The 21,433-nt window shown below is 37.5% G+C and overlaps 1 protein-coding gene across 4 annotated transcripts in view; it reads right to left on the reverse strand.

The window, feature by feature from the left end:
* Positions 1–19,262, reverse strand: part of LOC120529652 — a 43,173-nt gene extending 23,911 nt beyond the window's left edge. For all 4 annotated transcript variants that reach the window (XR_005633785.1, XM_039753640.1, XM_039753639.1 and 1 more), the window contains exons 1-3: positions 18,933–19,262; positions 9,948–10,086; positions 6,196–6,349 (exon numbers count right to left, since the gene is read on the reverse strand). Coding sequence is in view for 3 of the 4 variants with exons in the window: in XM_039753640.1 (XP_039609574.1) it covers positions 6,196–6,349; positions 9,948–10,086; positions 18,933–19,050 (411 nt within the window). In the remaining variant the exon portion in view is untranslated. The remainder of the gene's footprint in view (positions 1–6,195; positions 6,350–9,947; positions 10,087–18,932) is intronic.
* Positions 19,263–21,433: the final 2,171 nt, after the last annotated feature.

The raw sequence follows: 21,433 nt of genomic DNA on the forward strand, positions 1-21,433 counted from the left end.
CTTTATGTGCTTTGAGGTTATTTTTTTTGGTTAGGGACCTCTCCGACCCAAACCCTACCCCTAACCCTCTCTCTTCTCTGTGTTTTTGAGCTGAACAACAATTGGATTTAGTGGTTAGATGGTGCCCTTTTGTGAATTATCCTTTGTCTGTAATTTTGACAATGAGTTTGTCTGCTCCTTAGTTATCTTCACACCTGTTTTTTCGATTATCTATTCACTTTTTACAACACAGTGTACATTACAACAGAAAATAAAAGGCTATGTTATAAAATACATTTACTGTTATATTTTTTCCAGTTAGTTATTTAGTGTTTCCATTTGGTGACTTAGTAAATGTGGCAAGTGTGATTCAGTGTTTGTATATATTTGAACATCAGAGTGCTTTGTGTTTGACTGGCCTCCTAACAAGGGTTTGGGTGCAGCTGCTGCTGGGAACCCAGAATCCTGGTTTGAAATAAAGTAAGTGTGCCTAGAAAACAAATAATTTCTTAATAACATGCACAAAAAGGAAAAATCATATTTCTAAGAAAAATACATTGCATTTAAAATTTAACTAAAGTAAGGTTTTCATCAAATATAACAATGAAATCCATACCATTAATCTTAATCAAGGTTTAATAAGGAAATGATTGAAACAATCCAAAATGAGCAGCACATTGTATATAAGGGAAGATTATATCAGGAGGAGGCCTGAAATATACTCCCAGTCCCTTCGTTTACATGCAATCTGCCTTGAGCTATCCATTTCATCATTATGACTGTTCTGCAAAACTTATAAAACACTAGAAGCAAAAAGGACCCACACTATATCTCTGACCTACTGCTTGCCTTTTTAGATTCTGCTTTATTTTATTGTTTTGGATACTGTTCCTTTTTCATCATTTCTTGTCTGCATTTTGACAATATTTGTGCTCTTTCTTGATCATGGTATTATTAATAAACAGGCAAAAAATGTGTTTTACCCATTTATCACTGTTAACCTCTTGTTTCCTGCTTAGGTAGGTCTGTACCCACAAACTGGTGTGCTCTTTCTGACAAAAATGATGAGACACAGCTCTCCCTCCATGTCAGGAAAACTGCAGTCGAAAGGTGATACTGAGCAAGCTACCCATCTTTTAGGTCAGGTGGCATATTGCTGACAGTATGCATTGTCTCATTAAATTTACATGTATTTGATTCTACAGTATGTTTACATAATGAAAAATAAACAATAAATTAAAAATCATTATGAACTGTATCAACAGCTTTAAGTGCATAGCACACAAACAAAAGATCAGCACTGTGTTTACATTAAATGTCTAAAACTACAATATGCAGAAAGAAGAGAGCAATATGTAGCTAAAACACTAAGGCTGTAGTCATTCCACTTAGTATGTGAATTCTGTATACAGAAGCACATGCTGAAAAGTTCATATTTCCCTTTCATGTGAAAGCATTACACAACACTAAGCAGACATGGAAAATCTTGCAACATTTATTGGATTGAGTTATTCAATATACGCAGAATTATCCAAACTTCATTCAAACCACTTAAACCAGTTCTTAGAAAATAGGAACCAATCATGGCCAGTCTGTTGCCAAGAATTGCCAGTTATCCTAACACACATGTCTTTGAAGCTAAACTGGTTTACCTAGTGAATAAAATATGCAGACAGTGAGAGAAAGTATGAATTCTACACACACTGTGCTAGGCTGTGCTTCATGCCTAGGACTCTGGAATTGTCAGTTACCAGCATTAAACGCCAATCTTTCAGAAACAACCACTGTATTTAAATGCCTTTATTTTTTAAAATCCATCCTAGTATATTTTACCAAAAATGAGGTGATACAGACAATTTTACTAAAAATACCCAGTCACTATCATCTTAGTAATTTTTGTAAGATAAAAATTATCAAGAATTTTCTCCAGATGATTATGTCCTAAAAAGATTATGTGGACTTGCAACAATTTCATTTGAAAAGAGCAGCATCACATCAAAAGTTTCACTCTCGGGTCTTAATCATCCACTTAACTACTAAAATTCACCTCGAGCTTTGTTTACAGCCTGGCAGTTGTGCTTGCATTCAGAAAAATATATAATTGTCCATAGGTTCAAAGAATACAAATGGTTGAATTGGGAAATGTTGGAATTTTAGAGAAGGAAACTAAATAGTAGTTGCTTGCTAGGCAGGGGTCAGTTATGTTTGACTAGAGCAGTCATCAAAGCCAAAAAGGAACCAGTACTCAACGTCAAAAAGAAAAAATAAAAATAAAAAAACTACAGTTCTGTATTTTATCTTTTCCCCATTTAAACAAGTTTTCAAATGAATTTAAATTCTTCATTCCAAAGATTAGACAAACGTCTGAGTGTGCCTCTATCGTTTATAAAGGAAGTATGGTGACATTATAGTTCATACATCATACGACAATCAATGGGGTCTGTTGCCACAAACAATATGTCAGCGCCTCTAAAAACAGTAACAAAATGCTTTCTCAAGCAGGACACAGAAGCATCAACAATAGAAGTAAATAATATTTTGAAAACAATACCAGTACTGTACTTCCAAAAATGGTGCAAAACTGCACACGTTCATAACAATGGTGTCTTATGCGTTTACAGCCCTGTGATTGTGTGGAGTGTTGTAAGATTCGTATGAACAACCATATATAAGTAGACCATGTCAAGTGTAAACTTTTTGATTTTCACCCAGTGTTCCCTTTGTAATGGGGACCGAGTTTACAGCTGACAGAGGGAGAGTAGGGGGTACAACATGCAACTCCAGATGCCTCAAAGCATGATCAACATTCTTTTTTGGAGAAAACTGGAAACATCTGCAGTCACACACCATAACATAGTCTGAAGCTCATAGAGAACAAACAAAATATCTTTCTTTTCTGTTCACATCATCCTAAGTCCATTAAAAATATCTTAGTATATTTTAGAGCTTTTCAAGGCATGTGAGTTTTCAGAGACAAAAAGAACCCTGCTCTGCTAACTAGGACCCAGGCTGTCTGGAGATCTGGACAGTTGGACAGTTTTGCTAAACCTTCAGACACCAACTCTGATAATGTCAATAATTTTAAAGAAAAGACTGTCCCTATTTTCATTAATATTTGTTTGAGAGCAACATTTTAATAGTCTTTATAATGTCTGTAGTGGAAAACTTGCTAAAGGATAGTACTGAATTTGTGGGAAAACATTTTGAGTTTCATTTCACAAAAACAATTGTGTTTTGCCACATGCACAAATTGCATGATTAGCACATGTGTTTTTATCTCACCTGCAACTTTTTTATCCATGTGTAAAAGCATTCTGCAATTTATTCTAGTTTAGATCTTACATCTAAATACTTCAGAGGCGCTTCACTGTTGCAAAAATTCATTAGCCTGAATATGTGGCTGCCAGTGAGCCTCTGGAATGATCCTGGATTAGATTATTTTATGGAGTTGAGGAAAGTACCTGGAAACTGTGTTCCTTCTGATTCCAAATGAATGGTTCAAGATGGAGCCGGTGGTGTTAATGTGCAGGCAGGCAGTGCACAAGGCGATGAGAGTGTTGGCAGCCACAGCCACACTGAAGGTGCCTTGGAAGCACGGGCAGCATTGGAGGGCAGCCAAGGAAGGAGATAGTGGTTTCGGCTGTAGAATAACCCTTATTAAGTTTTCCATAATAAAAAAGGTTTAAAAAACCCCAAAAAACTAAGTTTAGAGTGTTTCATGATTCACAAGTCCAAAATCAGACAAGAAACAAATTTAGAGGTCATTTTGTTTCACACTGTGTGAAACAAAACTGTACTGTTTTGCTCAACACTTCTTAAGTATCAAACGTTAAGGCTGTGAGCCAAAATATATTTATCAGGATGACCGTAAAAGCCTCTCACCATTAAACTAACTAAAATAAGTGTATCATTCTTCCCTTTAGAGCTTCTATTGCATTACAGTGTGTATGTAAAGGGTGTAATATTTTCTGTTCCTGCTTCTGAACATAATCTAAATCTATGGATTGTTTTAGTTTCATTTATTTCACTTGTTTCAGTATTGGTAACAAAAATTCTTTTAGATTATTTTGTTTGTTTAATTGTGTCCTCACTGTTTTATTGTAATTATTTAAAGTGACTAATTGTGTTTGATGGAAGTGGGGAGAGATCCCTAATTGGATTACTGGCTCCAGCTGCATTACTTAGCAACGCTTTAGCACCTAGGACTATTTAAAACTCGTACAGTAACTGCCTTAGTGCATTGGCAATAACCTAGTGTTATGGTTTCTGCCAATTTTGTTTTGAAGATTTTATTTTACTCTGGCTTTTTGAATTTTGGATTTGGACTTTATTTGTTTGATTAGTGTTTTACTTTTCTTTTTGTGTTTTGGAGTTATTTCTTTTGTTGCTTTTGACTTTTCATATATTTTGTAACTTTCACCCCTAATTCGGTTTTGTGTTTTTCTTCATTTCTTATTTATCTTTTCTTGACATTTTTGAAATTTTGGATTGTTGTTGCATTTTAAAACATTGTATTTTTCTTGGTTTGTATTTCATCACTGTCAAACTCTTTATTTGATTTGATATTAATAAACATAATATTTTTTTATAATAAAAATTCTGAAGGGGCCACATGGACCTGAAAGAGAAAGATGCAGTCATAACTGGCAAAGCCATCCTACAAAGCCATGCAGAGGGTGTCAGTGTATCCATGTAAGAGAGAGAGAAAAAGAGAAGCAAAGACAGCATTTAAAAAGCTCTCTGCTTAAATCCATTGGTCTGTGTACATGACTGCTATCAAGTCCTAGGAAGGACCCTGGCCTGGATCTGTTTGTGAAAATGGGGAAACTGAGTGTGGATGGTGAAGTGGAGCAGGTGGCATCAATGTACAGGCACCGGATGTGGCAAAAAAGAAGATCTTTGGAGATGTGTGAAGTTTTAGCGCTGTCACATTGGTGACCCGTATCATTCCGAATTGACTTTAAAATACTACTACTGGCTTACAAAGCCTTAAATAATTTTGCTCAGTCCTATATTTCTGAATGCCTATCCCCCTAAAGTTCAAGTCATAACCTCTGATCTTCAAATGGAGGTCATCTTATAATTCCAAGTGGTAAATTAATAAGAAGTGGTGAGGTGGCCTTTTGCTGTTATGTGCCCAATATCTAGAATACTTTACTGATGGAAATTCACCAGGCTAGCACTGTGGAACATTTTTAAAAAATGTTAAAATGTTGTTATTTTAATATGGCCTTTGGTAGCTACATTTTAGTTGTATTCCTGATAGACCATATGGGCATAGAATTATCATATTCGTCAGTGATCTGCAATCTGTAATAATCTCTACTATTCTCTGCTGTCTTTCCTGGTTCTCCTCTGGTGGCAATCTGTGCCACCACCACCACCTAATTAAGACACCATGCAGACCCTTGCGTTGATGGATTGAAGGGGAGTGTCCCAGCTGTCCTCAAGACCAGCATCATTAAATACTATCATGAGAAGCCTGAAAACCATGATTTAAGAGCATTTACGTTAGGCAGAATGACCAGTGGGGTCTGGGCAGTCTTTTTGGTCTTGGAAACACTACAGATTTTGTTAGGTTATTTTTCCTCCAGCCTAACTGTAGTTTATCTTTTGTTTTTTTCAGTTCTACTAGCCATGTGATCTTAACTTATTTTATTGTTACTTATTCATTAATATTATTGGCTTATCTTACTTATTTTTCATTTCATATAACTTTCTTTTTGTCAACTTACAAAGCACTTTGAGCTTCATTGTTTGTATGAAAATGTACTATATAAATAAATATTGTTGCGGTTGTGTGAAGAGAATTGTGGCAGATTAGATTGGCCAGGGCAGTCAAGAGTGGAGATGGCCTCTGGTGAATCTCATCTTAAGGAGTGAGAGAGACAAACAGCTTTTGATAATATATTAGGTTACCAATTCCAGTGAGGATAAAATGTCAAAAGAATCACACAAAATGACAAACTATCAGCATATTGTTGTCATACAGTACCACTATCAAATAGCAATATTAAATGATATTCCCACATCAAAATGAAATATTCAATAGTGAAAGCAGAAACGTAAATAAATATTTATAAAGTTACAATTTTGGTTCAATGGAGAAAGCATTTAATAATATTGCATATGTGTAGTCAAATACCTAAAGAAATGTATTATCAAGGTTTAAAATGCTTTCCTTAATAAATTTAAGAAATTTTAAATTGTACCTACCTGCACATTTGCTTGCAGGCCTGCTGCTGCCTCCAATTGAGAGTTATCCAAAGACTTTGTCTCTGTGCCAGGTGATGCTTGTCTGCTATAGTTCTCACAAAGTCTTTTTAACCGTTGAATTTCTTGCTGCTGTGACTGAACAGTTTGTTCCAGCCTTTTAAGTGAAGTAGCAAAAGAAAAACAAATAAGCTTTAATAAGTGGTCTATACATTTTAGCTTAAATATCATTAAATAAAAGTAAGCTTATTTGTCCATCCATCCATCCATTATCCAACCTGCTATATCCTAACGACAGGGTCATGGGGGTCTGAAGCTTATTTGTGATTAATTAAAATTGTGTAATGGATACCTTCATATGTTTTAAAAGAAAACAGAGCTGACAAAACAGCACATGCAAAATGTTGTATTGAAATGGAGCTCATTTGTAAATAATATTTTTCTTGACCTAAAGGTAAAGTAGTTCTATATCAAATCCATGTAAATTATGAGGCCACTTTTATTAAAGAAAAAAATCATTCTCACACTTTCAGAAATGTTAACTATATTCACTTTATATAACAAGATATCTGGAGTACAGTTGGACATGCCATTTGAATCTTACTAATGTTCCAAAAGACACCCCTTTGCCTTCTGATATTTTTATTAGAATTTAATTCTTAGGCACGAACTACTGTATTAACCAAGTTTAAAAAAGGAATTGGACTTCTCATTTTTTTATCTGCCTGACAGCCAAGATCAAAGCAGTTTGAAAGAAGTAAAGATATTCCACTCTCCCCAACACTTAGGATGTTCAGATCAGACATCTCCTCACTGGTGAGGTGAATTGTTCATAGAGCTGTTTGAAACATGCAAAAGTATCTTCTGTATACAAGTCTCTAGGGGTGATTTTTTTTAACAAAATGAATAATACACTGGTAAACAATGTTAAGTGCTACTGTTCATAGGAATTAAAAGTGGGGGAGTTTGGACATGGATCAGATTGCATGATTTTTTTTTCTTTGCATTTTCTTCCAGTAATACACAAAAGAACTAGCGTTAGCTAGTATCGGTGAGGTCAGCAGTAATCCGCTTGGCTTTATGTGTGTCCTATAGTTCACATTTTGTTTTCCAAAAATGGACAAAATGAATAAAATAATTTCAAGTATTATATTACAAAGTGAAATAGTGAGTGTCAACAGTATTATAAGTATACTATATCAATAGCATTATAAGCATAATACTTTTCACTCACATGTCTCAATAACTAAGCCTTGGGCTCTTAAACTGTATTAAAAGCAAAAAGTCACCTTTGTCTGTTTATGGCTTGATGTTCTGATAATGACAGTTTTGTGTGTTTACAGTCACTTAAACTTCATCACACATGTGTAATGGATTTTTGCATGAATTGAAACAAGAACAAACAGGATATGAGTTTTTCTATATACAGTTTAAAATACAGTATATAAAGTGACTTTGGTATTGATCATGCTAGCAGTATTACCAATCAATCTTTATTTTATATATCATTTTTCATAGAGTACATCCATCACAAAAAGCTTTAGAAGAGTCATAATTACATTAAACTTTCTTTGGCCAACACATATTTAAACAATACTTTAGAACTTAATTGTTTTGTACATACAGGAATTTCAGCAAACTAATTTGAATTATGTATTTATGTAAAAAGTGACAGATATTTGGTGTATGTGTGAGAAAGTCAAGCACTGACTGTAGTAAAGCATATCAAGAGAAGCTGCAGCTGAAATGTCTAAACTGACAAAGTGTGCCAAAAATCACCTGTTTTCCAGAAAACAGAAACTCTACAAATATTATTGTATTTTACAGGTGTTTATATTAGCCATAAGATGTATGAAGTTGATGGAGAACCACAGATTAGGACCACCATGTTTCTGGATCTGATTTGAGCTTGTAGTTAGGATAGTCCCTGTGATCCTTTGTTTAGTGGTGTACTAAGAATGCCCAGTGGAAAAAGTCTCAGGACACGCTAGAGGAATTACATCTCAGATGGCATGAAGGCATCAGGGAACTCCGCAGAAGGATATTCTTCAAAAAGCTGCCGATGGTAGGGTAACCTGATGTATTCAGCTTAGCATTTATCAACAAAAGCCATCCCACAATGAATGTGATAATGAATGTGATGTGATAATGATTGTTTTACTGACACAATGCTTTGTTTTAAGATGAAATCTGCAACACTAGATTAAAGCTTACTTAATCAACTTTTAAATCATTTCTATGTTTCTATACATTCCACTTCCTTATTTTTTGGAATTTTACAATGCTCCTATTACCTTTTTTTCTGGATAACTATTTAATATTCAAAGGTATTCTTGCTGCCTCGCAGTTAGGAGACTCGGGTTCGCTTCCCGGGTCCTCCCTGCGTGGAGTTTGCATGTTCTCCCCGTGTCTGTGTGGGTTTCCTTCAGGTACTCCGGTTTCCTCCCACAGCCCAAAGACATGCAGGTTAGGTGCATTGGCGATTCTAATTGTCACTAGTGTGTGCTTGGTGTGATTGCATGCCCTGCGGTGGGCTGGCGCCCTGCCCGGGGTTTGTTGCGCCCTGTGTTGGCTGGAATTGGCTCCAGCAGACCCCCGTGATCCTGTAGTTAGTATATAGCGGGTTGGATAGTGGATGGATGGAAGGTATGCTTGCAGAGTTTATTAAGAAACTAAATCTTTGATAGGATACTGACAGAATGCAGACACAAATCTAATATCCATCCATCCATTTTCTAACCCGCTGAATCCGAATACAGGGTCACGGGGGTCTGCTGGAGCCAATCCCAGCCAACACAGGGCACAAGGCAGGAACCAATCCTGGGCAGGGTGCCAACCCACCGCAGGACATACACAAACACACCAAGCACACATTAGGGCCAATTTAGAATCGCCAATCCACCTACCCTGCATGTCTTTGGGGGAGGAAACCGGAGTGCCCGGAGGAAACCCACACAGACACGGGGAGAACATGCAAACTCCACGCAGGGAGGACCCGGGAAGTGAACCCGGGTCTCCTAACTGCAAGGCAGCAGCGCTACCACTGTGCCACTGTGCCCCCAAATCTAATATCATATAGGAAAATATTCCATTGTGCTGGATTCTTACAAGTTTTGGAACCAGGTCTTTTGCATAATTCAAAAATAATTATTTTTTATACCAGTAATCTCATACACTGCAATGCTAAGCACTATTTGTTTTATAATTCACATATTCACACCTGTACTAGTTTTAAAAATACTTTACTCTTCCTTCTATTGCTGAAAAACATTTGCTGATTTTGATTTTCTTTGAGTTCATCAAAAGCTCATTCATGTCATATGAAACAAGGCCATAATAAAAATGTGTTGCTGAAATTACACATTGGTGTTGAAATTGTTAATTATGGAACTGACCAGGGTGACTTCTGTGTCTGTTTTTTAAAAAACAAAACGTACTAAGATAAGTTTATTAGTTGGAGCTGTCGCTGACTGTGTTAAGTGTGTCATCAATCTGGACAGTAGTTTACTGGGACTTACATAAGATGAGATGTTAGAATGACTATGGCTATTTAACCATATCAGTATTCAAAAGACATATCCTTCTCCTACTTCATTTTACAGTTTTAGTTAAATGCAGCTATTAGTTAGATATTCTCTGATCTCACATGAACACTTGTAAAAGAGGGGGTAATTCAAAGAATATGAATGGGTGGATATAATAACTACAGAGGTGAATATTTAAGAACATTCAGCCAACTCAGAAAACTGACTCACCTTCTGTTTGTCTTCAAAAGCTGAGCAATACTGGAACAAAGTGGGACAATTCCCTTCCTTGTGTTTCTAATCACATAGGCTACAGCTTTACATGCCATTTCTTTGTCTTCATCAATGCTGTCAATCTCAGAACCGCTGCCTATAACAACACAGGACATTGAACAGTGGTTTGCTTCATTGCTCTTCAGTTACCAAATTTGTAAATACATCAAAAATTTTAAAGTCATACCAATGCATCCAAATTTACGTTTTAAAAAATGTGATGTAATTTTGATTTACATAATCACGTTTTTTTTCCTCATACTTTATCTAATACAGCTATCAAAAATCAAAAGAATGAACACGTGGGGGAAAAGGACAGTGCAACATATCTAGGATCTGACAGCTTCAGGTCAGACTTAGGATACAGTAAAGTATTTCTTTAACATATATTGAGTTTTTACAGAAAATTAATAAACGTTTCTTTAATTACAATTTAATCATTTAAGGAAGTGTATTCAAGATGAAAACCATCTTCACAAAAATAGTTATGGGGATGTGGAACAAACTAATGAGTCATGTCATTGAATCTAACCAATTGTACAAGGCTGCTAGAGGAGCTATTCTTACCATCTAGCTATAAGATAACCATAACCAAACAAGTAAAATAGACTAAATGGTTTGTAAATTGTACAATTTCTTACATTATATTCTTATGCCTATTTAATTATGTATATATCATCTAAAAATGTGCCATCTAGGCCAACTTCTTCACCACTAGATTGCACCACTCACCTTGAAAACAACTAGATAAGCACTTTAGGAAAGAGAGTGATTAAAAAATATGATCACATGCATCTGAAATGGAATTGTTCAGCAATAAAGACTTTAGAAGCGAGTGAACAACACCACAAAACTAACTGCTTCAAAGCAAAATAATTGGGGGAGGGTATAGAGGAAGAAAAGAGCAGAAAATCAGCTGTGTGCAAAACAGAGCTTTAATATTTTCTTTAGCTTTGTGCATCCTGCAAAACTGAAAAATGGGAAAAAATAAATATTGATAAATCACCACTTAAAAACACCATTTTAGCAATTTTAATTACAAAAACAAAAAAATCGCAATTCAGCTTTCCAAGTAGGAGTATAACAATTATTCAGTAGATGTCTTCTGCAAAACTGCTTAAAAAAAAAAAAAAACTCACTATATTCTGTTTGTTCTGTTTATTACTTGGGACTGACGCTGACTGTTTTAGAGTGATCGTTATTAGACCCATATATCATACAGTACTTTACAACCAGTTCCATTGCAAACAATCACATACTAAACCTACCTTTTGATCTCAAGTAAAGGTCTTAGCTGAAGTTGTTAATGAAGTATTATGGTATGTTATACATAAAATTCTAGGTTTTGTTTTTATCATGACGATTCCACTTTATTTAGGAGACTATAATTATATTGAATTGTCTGACAGTATACTACGGGGACTGATATAATTCTCATCAAATTGCCTGTGACATATGAAACTCTTAAATGATGATGATCTTTGATTTGTGTATTGAGCTAATATGGGCTTTCAATGAATTAATTTCTAGGAATGATATTAATATTGCAAATATCCTTGCAAATTTCTGACTTCTTGTCCAAGGCTATTTACTGTGTTGTACATAATAATACTGGGCTTGGCTTCTGCTCCTTCTAATTCTATACAGATACACAAAATGGACACATAGGTATAATAATATACAAAAAAACAATATTGTGATTCAGGATTAATATTAATTGTGAATTTCCCCTTGGGATTAATATAGTATCTATCTATCTAATAAAAAAAATGAAAATGTATAAAGAGCAAATATGGACATCACAACAGAGCAGAACATGAAAAAAGCAAGAATTAAAAACAGAAAATTAAGTTTCAGAGATTACACATGGACATTTCACTATCAATATAACTACAATGTTAGTATTAACTTTCTGTACAACTCCCATATGAGGTGTCAAGGTGGCATTCTGAAATCTTCATACAGTATACTGTGACCACCAGGGGGCATTGCAGTACCCCAAACACCCAACATAACGTCACAGACACAAGTTCCAGTGAGAACAAAGGGTTTTACTGTATGAAATTGTTACACACACACACACACACACAAACACACAGACATTTCCCAGACTCACAAACTATAAATTTAACCATACAGCAATCCTTCTGTCTCACCTCCACTCCTCCAGACAAGCTTTGTTTTCCTCCTCCCAACTCGGACTCCCCATACAGAAGCAGGCTGCTCCTTATACAAAACCCAAGAATACTTCTGGTGTCCCAAGACTGTGGCTTGGGAGTACTTCTGGGTACATATGAAGCTCCAGAAAGTAGGGCTCTCTTGTCCCTTCAGTGCCCCCTGGCAGCACCCAAGGAACTAAACAGGGCTGACCCAAAGTACTACAGTTCCCATGATACCCTGTGAGTATCCATGGCAGTACCATAACACAGTGGGGCTGCCATGTAGCATGTGTGCGGAGACAATGACCCGAATACATTGTCCTCCCCTACCCTCCTGTGATACTGGAGTCCCAGCTGGGTAAGGATCCCAGTTCAGCTCTGGCTGGGATGCCAGTCCCAGCGTGACGTCTCTCACAATCATTTTTCTATCTATCTCAAAATATCAAAAGTTTTAGAACACTTCAGTTTTTCCAGTGTTTCTTCAAATTTAATCAGCTGAAATACAACGAATGATCTAAAATGGTGAAAAGGTAAGCAATAAACTGCCCGAGGTTGAAATTTATAGGTTAGCAAAAACTAAAAAAAGGAAGCTTCAAAATATTATTAATGGGCCTTCTTCAGATAACAACTAGTGGGTTGCATCCTACAGATGTTCTGCAGCAATTAAAGTAAATAAAGTCTTAGAAATTGAAGCAAACAATTTGTACAATGTCCCAGCTTCTGTTGATTATTTAAAAACCCTCCGTCTGCCTTAAAGCAGAGTTGGAACAGAATGTGTTACTACACCCTCTGACGTACTACTTGGACAATATTACACTGTAGAAAAGATGTAAATTACATAAATTAAATATGTTTTATTAAATAGCAATGAACAAATGAAATGAGACCGAGCATTATTACTCTTAGAAGTGTAAACCTTTCATGTAGAGAAATCAGTGTCCTACACAATCCAAAGGCAATTGGAAACTGGAAGAAACTCTGACAGGAAGAGATTTGGCAGAGCAAAAGTCACAACTCAATCAGAAGACAAGTTTCTGTGGGTCACCAGCTTGTGTGATAAGCACCTCACAGCACAACAGCTTCAAGCACAGCTTAACAGGGGTTGAAAAAAGCAAGTTTCAGATTCTACTGTGGAGATGAGACTTTGTGGTGCTAGTTTGACAGGGTGAGTGGCAGTAAGAAGCTGACTCTCTCGATTCACTAACACAATGTCTTACTGGTATTTCTGAATGGATGATTAGTAATTTTCTCAAACTAAATAAAGAGAAAACTGAAATTTTAGTGATTGGCAATAATGGATTCAATGAGGTTATCAGAAATAAACTTGATGCATTAAGATTGAAAGTTAAGACGGAAGTAAAAAACCTAGGGGTAACTGTTGACTGTAATCTGAATTTTAAATCGCATATTCATCAGACCACTAGGACAGCATTTTTTCACATAAGAAACATTTCAAAAGTTAGACCTCCTATATCACTGAAAGATGCTGAGAAATTAATTCACGCTTTTGTTTTCAGTCGACTAGATTACTGTAACGCACTCCTCTCAGGACCACCCAAAAAAGACATAAATCATTTGCAACGAGTGCAGAATGCAGCTGCTAGAATCCTAACTAGGAAAAGAAAATCCGAGCACATTTCTCCAGTTTTGATGTCACTACACTGGTTACCTGTGTCATTCAGGATTGACTTTAAAATTCTGCTTATGGTTTATAAAGCCTTAAATAATCTCGCCCCATCTTATATATCGGAATGTCTGACACCTTATATTCCAAATCGTAACCTCAAATCCTCAAATGAGTGTCTCCTTAGAATTCCAAAAGCTAAACTTAAAAGAAGTGGTGAGGCGGCCTTCTGCTGTTATGCACCCAAAATCTGGAATAGCCTGCCAATAGGAATTCGCCAGGCAAATACAGTAGAGCACTTTAAAACACTGCTGAAAACACATTATGTTAACATGGCCTTCCCCTAACTTCACTTTAACTTAATCCTGATACTCTGTATGTTCAATTCATCATAATAACTATTCATGGTGGCTCTAAAATCCGTACTGACCCCTACTCTCTCTTCTGTTTCTTTTCCAGTTTTTTGGTGGCGGCCTGCGCCACCACCACCTACTCAAAGCATCATGATGCTCCAACATTGATGGACTGAAAACCAGAAGTCTACGTGACCATCATCATTAAATCCTTCCGTGAGAACCCTTAATACAAAGAGGACTGTTTCATTTATGTTAGGTAGAATGCCCAGAAGGGACTGGGCGGTCTCTTGGTCTGGAATCCCTGCAGATTTTATGTTTTTTTTCTCCAGCCGTCTGGAGTTTTGTTTTGTTTTTTCTGTCTACCCCTGGCCATTGGACCTTACTTATTCTATGTTAATTAATGTTGACTTATTTGATTTCTTACTGTGTCTTTTATTTTTCTATTCTTCATTTTTTAAAGCACTTTGAGCTACATTTTTTGTATGAAAATGTGCTATATAAATAAATGTTGTTGTTGTTATTATTTATTAAAGGACAAAATAGGGATTTGATATAATACCGACTATAGACTACTGTAGTTTGGAAGAAAGAATTTGAAATCTTTTGTTCAACATGCAGGGTGTCTGTGCGCCGTTGAGTTGGTGAAAGGATTTTTCCTCAGTGTGTGACAAAACTGTCAACCATGGAGGAGGAGGTGTGAAGGTCTATGGTTCTTTTGCTGGAGGCAGAGTTGGTGACTTGTACAGAGTGCCTGGCCTTCTGAACCAAAAGGGTAATTTTAGTTTGGCTGTTATATCAGCAAAAGGTAGGTACTTTGAATCAAACATTTGAATAAACATTTGTACAATTAATGCCTTGACTTATTTTCAGCCCACTCAAGAATTACATTACACTTAATTGGCATCTTAAGAGCAGATATCCACAGTCTGTATCATTTATTTAATGCACCAATGTTGGAATCCTTGATCTTCATCAACTGCACTGACACCCACATCATGAGTTTCTGCTGTATTTTAAATTTTGCTGTTAATGAAAAGTGTGGAAAATGCAAAGTTAATATGAGAGCACTTGTCAATAATGGTACTATTCGAATTGGTATTTTGCCATGCTTTACTAAATTAGCCTATGGCTTTTGCAGTGGCATGGTGGCACAGTGATTAGTGCTGCTGCCTCACAGCTCCAATGTGCAGGGTCTGAATTCCAGGCCTGGTCACTGCCTATGAAGGTTGCTTGTTCTTCCTGTGTCTGTAAGGTTTTCTTTCACATTCTGCAGTATTCCTCCAACATCTGAATACACAAGAATAAGGTTATTTAGTGACTCAGAATCTGTTCTTTATAAGTACTTGTGATAGTCAATGAGTGTATCCGACAATAGGCTGGCATCCCATTTAAGGTGTTCTACTGGCTCATTCTAACCCTGGGCTGGATAAGTAGTTTAGGAGATGGGTGGGTAGATGGATGGAGAGATGACTTTTTCAAACTTCTTCACACTATAAAGATAAGTGTAGGAAATGGCCTCTAAATTTTTTTTCATGAAGATGTGTATTCTTAATCAGCACTGAGGTTTATCACATCCTAGCGATGTGTGAACTTTAACAAATGTAGAATAACAAACATCTGTTGTAAACCAAATGGTTACGGTAAGTTCACAAGTAAAGCAACTTCACTGACGTCATTACTCTGGATCCATAGCTTCTTGATGTTATTAACGTAACCGCAGCAAATACTCAATCTAATCTTCACAGGAAAAACTGAATTTAATCCCTAATTAATAATTCAGTAAAATAATTCCAATGTTTTTAACTTCATATAGTATTCATAATTAAATTATGTCAAAACAAAACTTACAAATTAAGTTATTTTGTGCACAGTAAAGGTATATACCCATCTTGTACTAGGTTTTTTAGTCAAATCAAAAACCAAACCTTTACAAATATAAATCTGCAATAATCGCATCAGGTTTTGGACCTAAACCCTTCAGTTTCTACCACTGCCTTCAATAAAGTGTAACCAAGTACAGATTCACCTTTAATTCTTCTAATCTATAAAACTACAACTATTTCGATGACTTGGATTAAATATAACATTCTTAATCCTGTCAATCGAAATTAAGGTTTAAGGGGGCCGGAGTTTGTTCTAGCAGCAGCAGGCACAAGGCAAAATGCTGCCCTGGAAAAACAAGACCCATTCATGAATACATCCACACAGGCCAATGTACCATTGCCAATTAACCTAATCAGTTTGTTCTTGCAGGAAACTCCACAATGACACAGACAGAATGTTCAAACAGCACTCAGACAGCATACCTGATTCGGGTACAGGGAAGCAGTAGTGCTACCATACAGGGTTAAACATAAAAATGAAAACATAAATGATGTAAATGAAAAAAATACATTTGCTCAAGTGGCCAATGTGTTAAAATCCCAATGTTGGTTCATTAGATAGATAGATAGATAGATAGATAGATAGATAGATAGATAGATAGATAGATAGATAGATAGATAGATAGATAGATAGATAGATAGATAGATAGATAGATAGATAGATAGATAATTAATCCTGAATAAAATTGCAAGATTATAGTGGCAGACAAAAAAGACACAAATATACATATAACAAGAATTATAATAGTCTTAAGTATGCTAACAAGGTACAAAAATGCAACAAGAATTGTCTATAAGTAAATTACAAACTATAGCTATTTATTATGTATAAAGTGATTAGAGTTGCACATACTTGTAAGTTACAATTTCATAGTTCAGGATGTCAGTCATTGGCACAGTATGCTGCACATAGCACAGATGTCTGTTAGACCAGCTCAGTAACATTCAACACAAAGGGAACAAGACTGCCTCAGCTGGGGAGCAACTCATTATAGAGGCTGATGGCTGAAGGTAGAAATATCTCAACAGAGAGATCCTCAGAGCAATGCAGTTGTCTCAGTCTGTTGCAAAATGTGCCTCTCTGCTAAGACAAAACCTCATAAAGGGGGTGACAGTCTTGCCCAAGTTAGTAAAGCAGCTTTCTGGGTGACCAACCATCTGTTCTACCACTTCTTCCAGTGAGTCCAACTTGACACTTTTTAATCAGTCTGTTGGCATCACCTTTACTAATGCTACTTCCCCAGCATAATAGATTGCATAAAAAATTTTACTAGCCACTACAGACTAGTAGAAACCTTGTACGAGTGACCAGCGTACACCAAACCTAACTCAGCCTCTTCAGGAAATAGAGGCAGCTCTGACCCTTCTTGTATACAGCTTCTGTGTTTGTGCTCCACTCATGGCTGTTCATCAGATACAACCTGAGGTACCTATATGTCCTCATAGCCTCCAGCTCTTAACCATCAATGAGAACCAGGAGCAGAGAGGGCTTGACCCATGTGAAAAACATGATAATCTCCTGTCTTACTGAATCTTTCACTGGTACCCTGTGTTCATTCTCCTGCCCACCTCTGATGCACCCAGCTATGGCTATGTCATTGGAATCCAGATGACATGTTTCACTATTGTATCTAATGTTTCAGGTGTACAGGATGCACACAATACAATATAATTTATTTCTGTATAGCCCAAAACACACAGGAAGTGCCGCAGTGGGCTTTAACAGGCCCTACTTTTTGACAGAAGAAGAAGACAAGGACAAACTCCAGCACACACTGGTACTCCACACTAGTACGTTTCCTCATGGAAACAATGTGGAACTCATGGCCATGTCCAATACACAGTCCTTAAGCCATACAAATTACCCTGGACACTGTGGATGCATTCTCCCCCAGTAGTCTGGATTGTATGCATTAGAGTAGTCAAATGTGATATGCTTATTGAGCATTGCAGATATAGCCTGCTGCAAAGCAAAACATAACCTTTTCAAATTGTTTTAGTCTAATCAAATATTGTGCATATAGACTGTCACTTAGACCAGGGGTGGGCAAAGTCAATCCTGGAGAGCCACGGTGGCTTCAGGTTTTTGATTCAACCCAATTGCTTAATTAGAAAACAATCCTTGCCAATAATTTAATTTCATGGCTTGCTAGTGCTTTAACTCTGCCATATCAGGTTGTTCTTATATACTAGATTGTTTTTTCCTTTCTACGGATATCATCCAAATGATTTGAAGTCTAAAATGGATGAGTAAATCTCAGTCCTTCACTTTTTTCTCTTCACTTTCCTTCCAAGAATTTAATTAAACCAAATAGTGCACACAGGAGTCAATGGAACACACTAAATGGAGAAATGCTGGTTTCTTTTGTCCTTTGCATCTTACATCTAATAAGGAGCAATTAAAACCCAGAATACAGCTGTTTTAAGACTAAAATAAGTGCTAAGGGTTCAAAATCCTAATGTGCGAGACAACTAAAATGAAGCACAATTGTTACTTGAGCAATAAGGGTTTCTTATTAGGCCATTGGGTTGGAACAAAAACCTGCAGCCTCCAGAAACGACTTTGCCCACCCATGGCTTAGACTAACCACCACTTTATCTAACATAGATGATTTTGGGGGTTGTATCTAGAGGTAAACCCACCTAAACATAAAGAGAATGTTTAAAGTCCACGCAAAATAAAGCAGAGCTACCCACTGCGCCACCCTGTAGTAAACCTTGCTTCAGAAAATAAAGTCTGACCGATCAGAACTCCATCTGCGTGTGTTGCTCCATAGAAGTAATAAACTGAACTCCACTCCTTATTCTGTGCTCACTAGTGAGGGCATCACATCACTAAAGCTGCCAGTATGGTACACGAACTGCGTGTTGTCGCTCGTGCGTGAAGTTGTCTCCGACTGAGTCACGAGAGCCGCTCTTACCCGCGTGCTGCCCCGAGAAGCCGCTGCGCTCGTCCCAAGAGCGTCGCCAGCTGCCGCAGCCCGTGTTGCTGGATCCCGCGCTGCCTTCGCTGAAATGGGGGCTCGCGTTGTTCTCCATCACCTTTGAACTTCGGGCAGCTCCTTGAGAAGGGTCTAGCACTCAGTTGAGCTCCTTTCAGCCTTGGCATTTACAGAACGGCAATGCTCAGCAGTGACTGCGCATGTAAGCCATTGTACTGACTGTAAGGTATGTGCGAAAGGGGACGGGGTGGCAGCTGGATGGAACCTGAGAGCTCGGAGGAGGAGGAGGAAGAGACAAAGACATCGTTGACGACACGCCCAAACACCCGAAATGACAGCCTGGCGGCCAGACCGCCCGCCCGTAGGTGAGCGCGCACACAAACTGCGCTTGCGCGCTCAGAACATGCAATCATTTTGAGAGCTCGAACAGAGTTGGGTTGCCGTTCAAGGTGTTATACTCCTCCACTCTGCTCTCTTGGTTGAACTTTTTAAAAATGATGCTAAGGCAGAATACAGATAAATGACAAAAAAAATGAAACACTTAAATAAAACCATCCATTTCCAAACCTGCTTGTCCACTTCAGAGTTGCCGGGAGCTGTGTGGATGAGGCGAGAACCAGCCCTGGACAGGATGCCAGTTCACTAGAGAGTCCAACTCTGAACCCACCAAAAGTCATTCATACTGCGCCATTTTAAAACCTCAAGTTAACTTCCCCAGCAAACAATCTGACATTGGGCCAGCGCAGGCCCAGTGTTGGCAAACAAATTGGCATGGGCGTCATGATGGTTGGGGCAGGGGTGTTGATTATCCAGGGTCCATTTTGGCCTCGAATCCTACAATGAAAAGTTTAGGCCCACAGAGACTGTTCATATATAGTGCCTAGAGTTCTGTGTTACACTTCTGCATATTGGTCCGATTGGGATTTGTACATTAGGGCAAACTGGCTCCATCTGGGCAAACAGACTGAGAGCCCAAATTCAATCATGAACCTAAAAAAAGTCCACACACTACTAGTCCATCCATCCATTTTATCCAGTGTTACGTTGCGGGGCACCTGGAGCCTATCCTAGCAAGCAGTGGGCGGAGGCAGGACCAACACCTGGACAAGGCGCCATCCCATCAAAGGGTGAATGAACACTCACACAGAGCATAGGGCCAATTGTGGCATCACCAGTCCACCTAATCTGCATGTTGTTGGACTGCGAGAGGAAACTAACATGGACATAGGGATAACATTCAGACTCCATACAAGGAAGACCTGGAACGTGAATGTCAGTCTCCTTACTGAGAAGCAGCAGCTCTACCACTGCTCCATCACCTACTGGGCCTTACCTTGAAACTTTTTGTAGTGTTCATTTGTTTTTTATCAATGAAATTATGTGCAATTATTGCAATTTACAATTTATTAATTAATAAGAAAAGGAATTAAAAACACTAATTTTGCTTTTAGCTATTTATTCTTACAAAAGTGCAAAATACCTTTGTATTTATTAGTACTTGTAAAGATGTTCTTTTTTTATTATTCTTTTTTGCAGGGTTACAACCCTGAGCACGAAAACATTACCAATTAAATATTAAAATTTGTGCTATTTTATCCACTTTTTGAAATTGTTCAAATTGTTATTTATTCCCCTACAATCAAAATCTAAAAGCCACTGAAAATATAAATTTACTGCGTTACTCTCACTGAGACAAGATTCAATAGTGGAAAGCTTTGGCGTACTGACTAATTGGGGAATACCAACTCATTGAATTAGGCCAAGAGTCCATCAACAAAACCAAAGCAAACCTTCACTGGGCCAATGAGGGATTTACTGAGTTTGCACAGCCATCGATTAACCCATTTTGGACCACTAGGAGAACTTTATTAAGAAGTCCCTTGTAATAGCCCCCACATTGGCCCAGTGCAGTATTTAATAGGGCTTTCGTAAGCCTACATTGCCCATTGTCTGCACACAAGGTGCCACTGTGTGCAAGCTTGTTGGGTAACATGCACATATTTAAAGTAAGGGTGAAAAACTGAAATACATGGAGAAATGACCTATGCAGACAAGGAGAAAACATGCAAAGCACGTGCTAGCAGTGTCCAGTCCGAGATCCATATGTAGAATCCCTGGCCGGTGAAGTAGAAGAACTAACTACGGTGCCACAATGCCATTACATCTGAGTAGGTGAAGGATATGGATTCTGTTAAAAAAATTTGTTACTTCACAGCTAAGCCATTAATTTGCAATTATGCATAGCAGAATACTTCACCCTAAATATTTATATGTAAAGCATGGGAGGCAGCTATAGGGCTTGAATGAATGTAATTCCGAATCTAACTGGGATGTGACAGAGTGCACTGATTCTTTTACTCGCTTTCCTGCAGACCATTCACGGGAAATTCCACCTGGCCCTGTTGACATCACTTCCGTGTTCGAACCTATAGACCTTTCTGATCTCTGCCCATCTGATGTCACTTCCTATCCTGCCCTTT

This window comes from Polypterus senegalus, chromosome 5 (genome assembly GCF_016835505.1).
Source record: "Polypterus senegalus isolate Bchr_013 chromosome 5, ASM1683550v1, whole genome shotgun sequence".
NCBI classification, from domain to species: Eukaryota; Metazoa; Chordata; class Cladistia; order Polypteriformes; family Polypteridae; genus Polypterus; species Polypterus senegalus.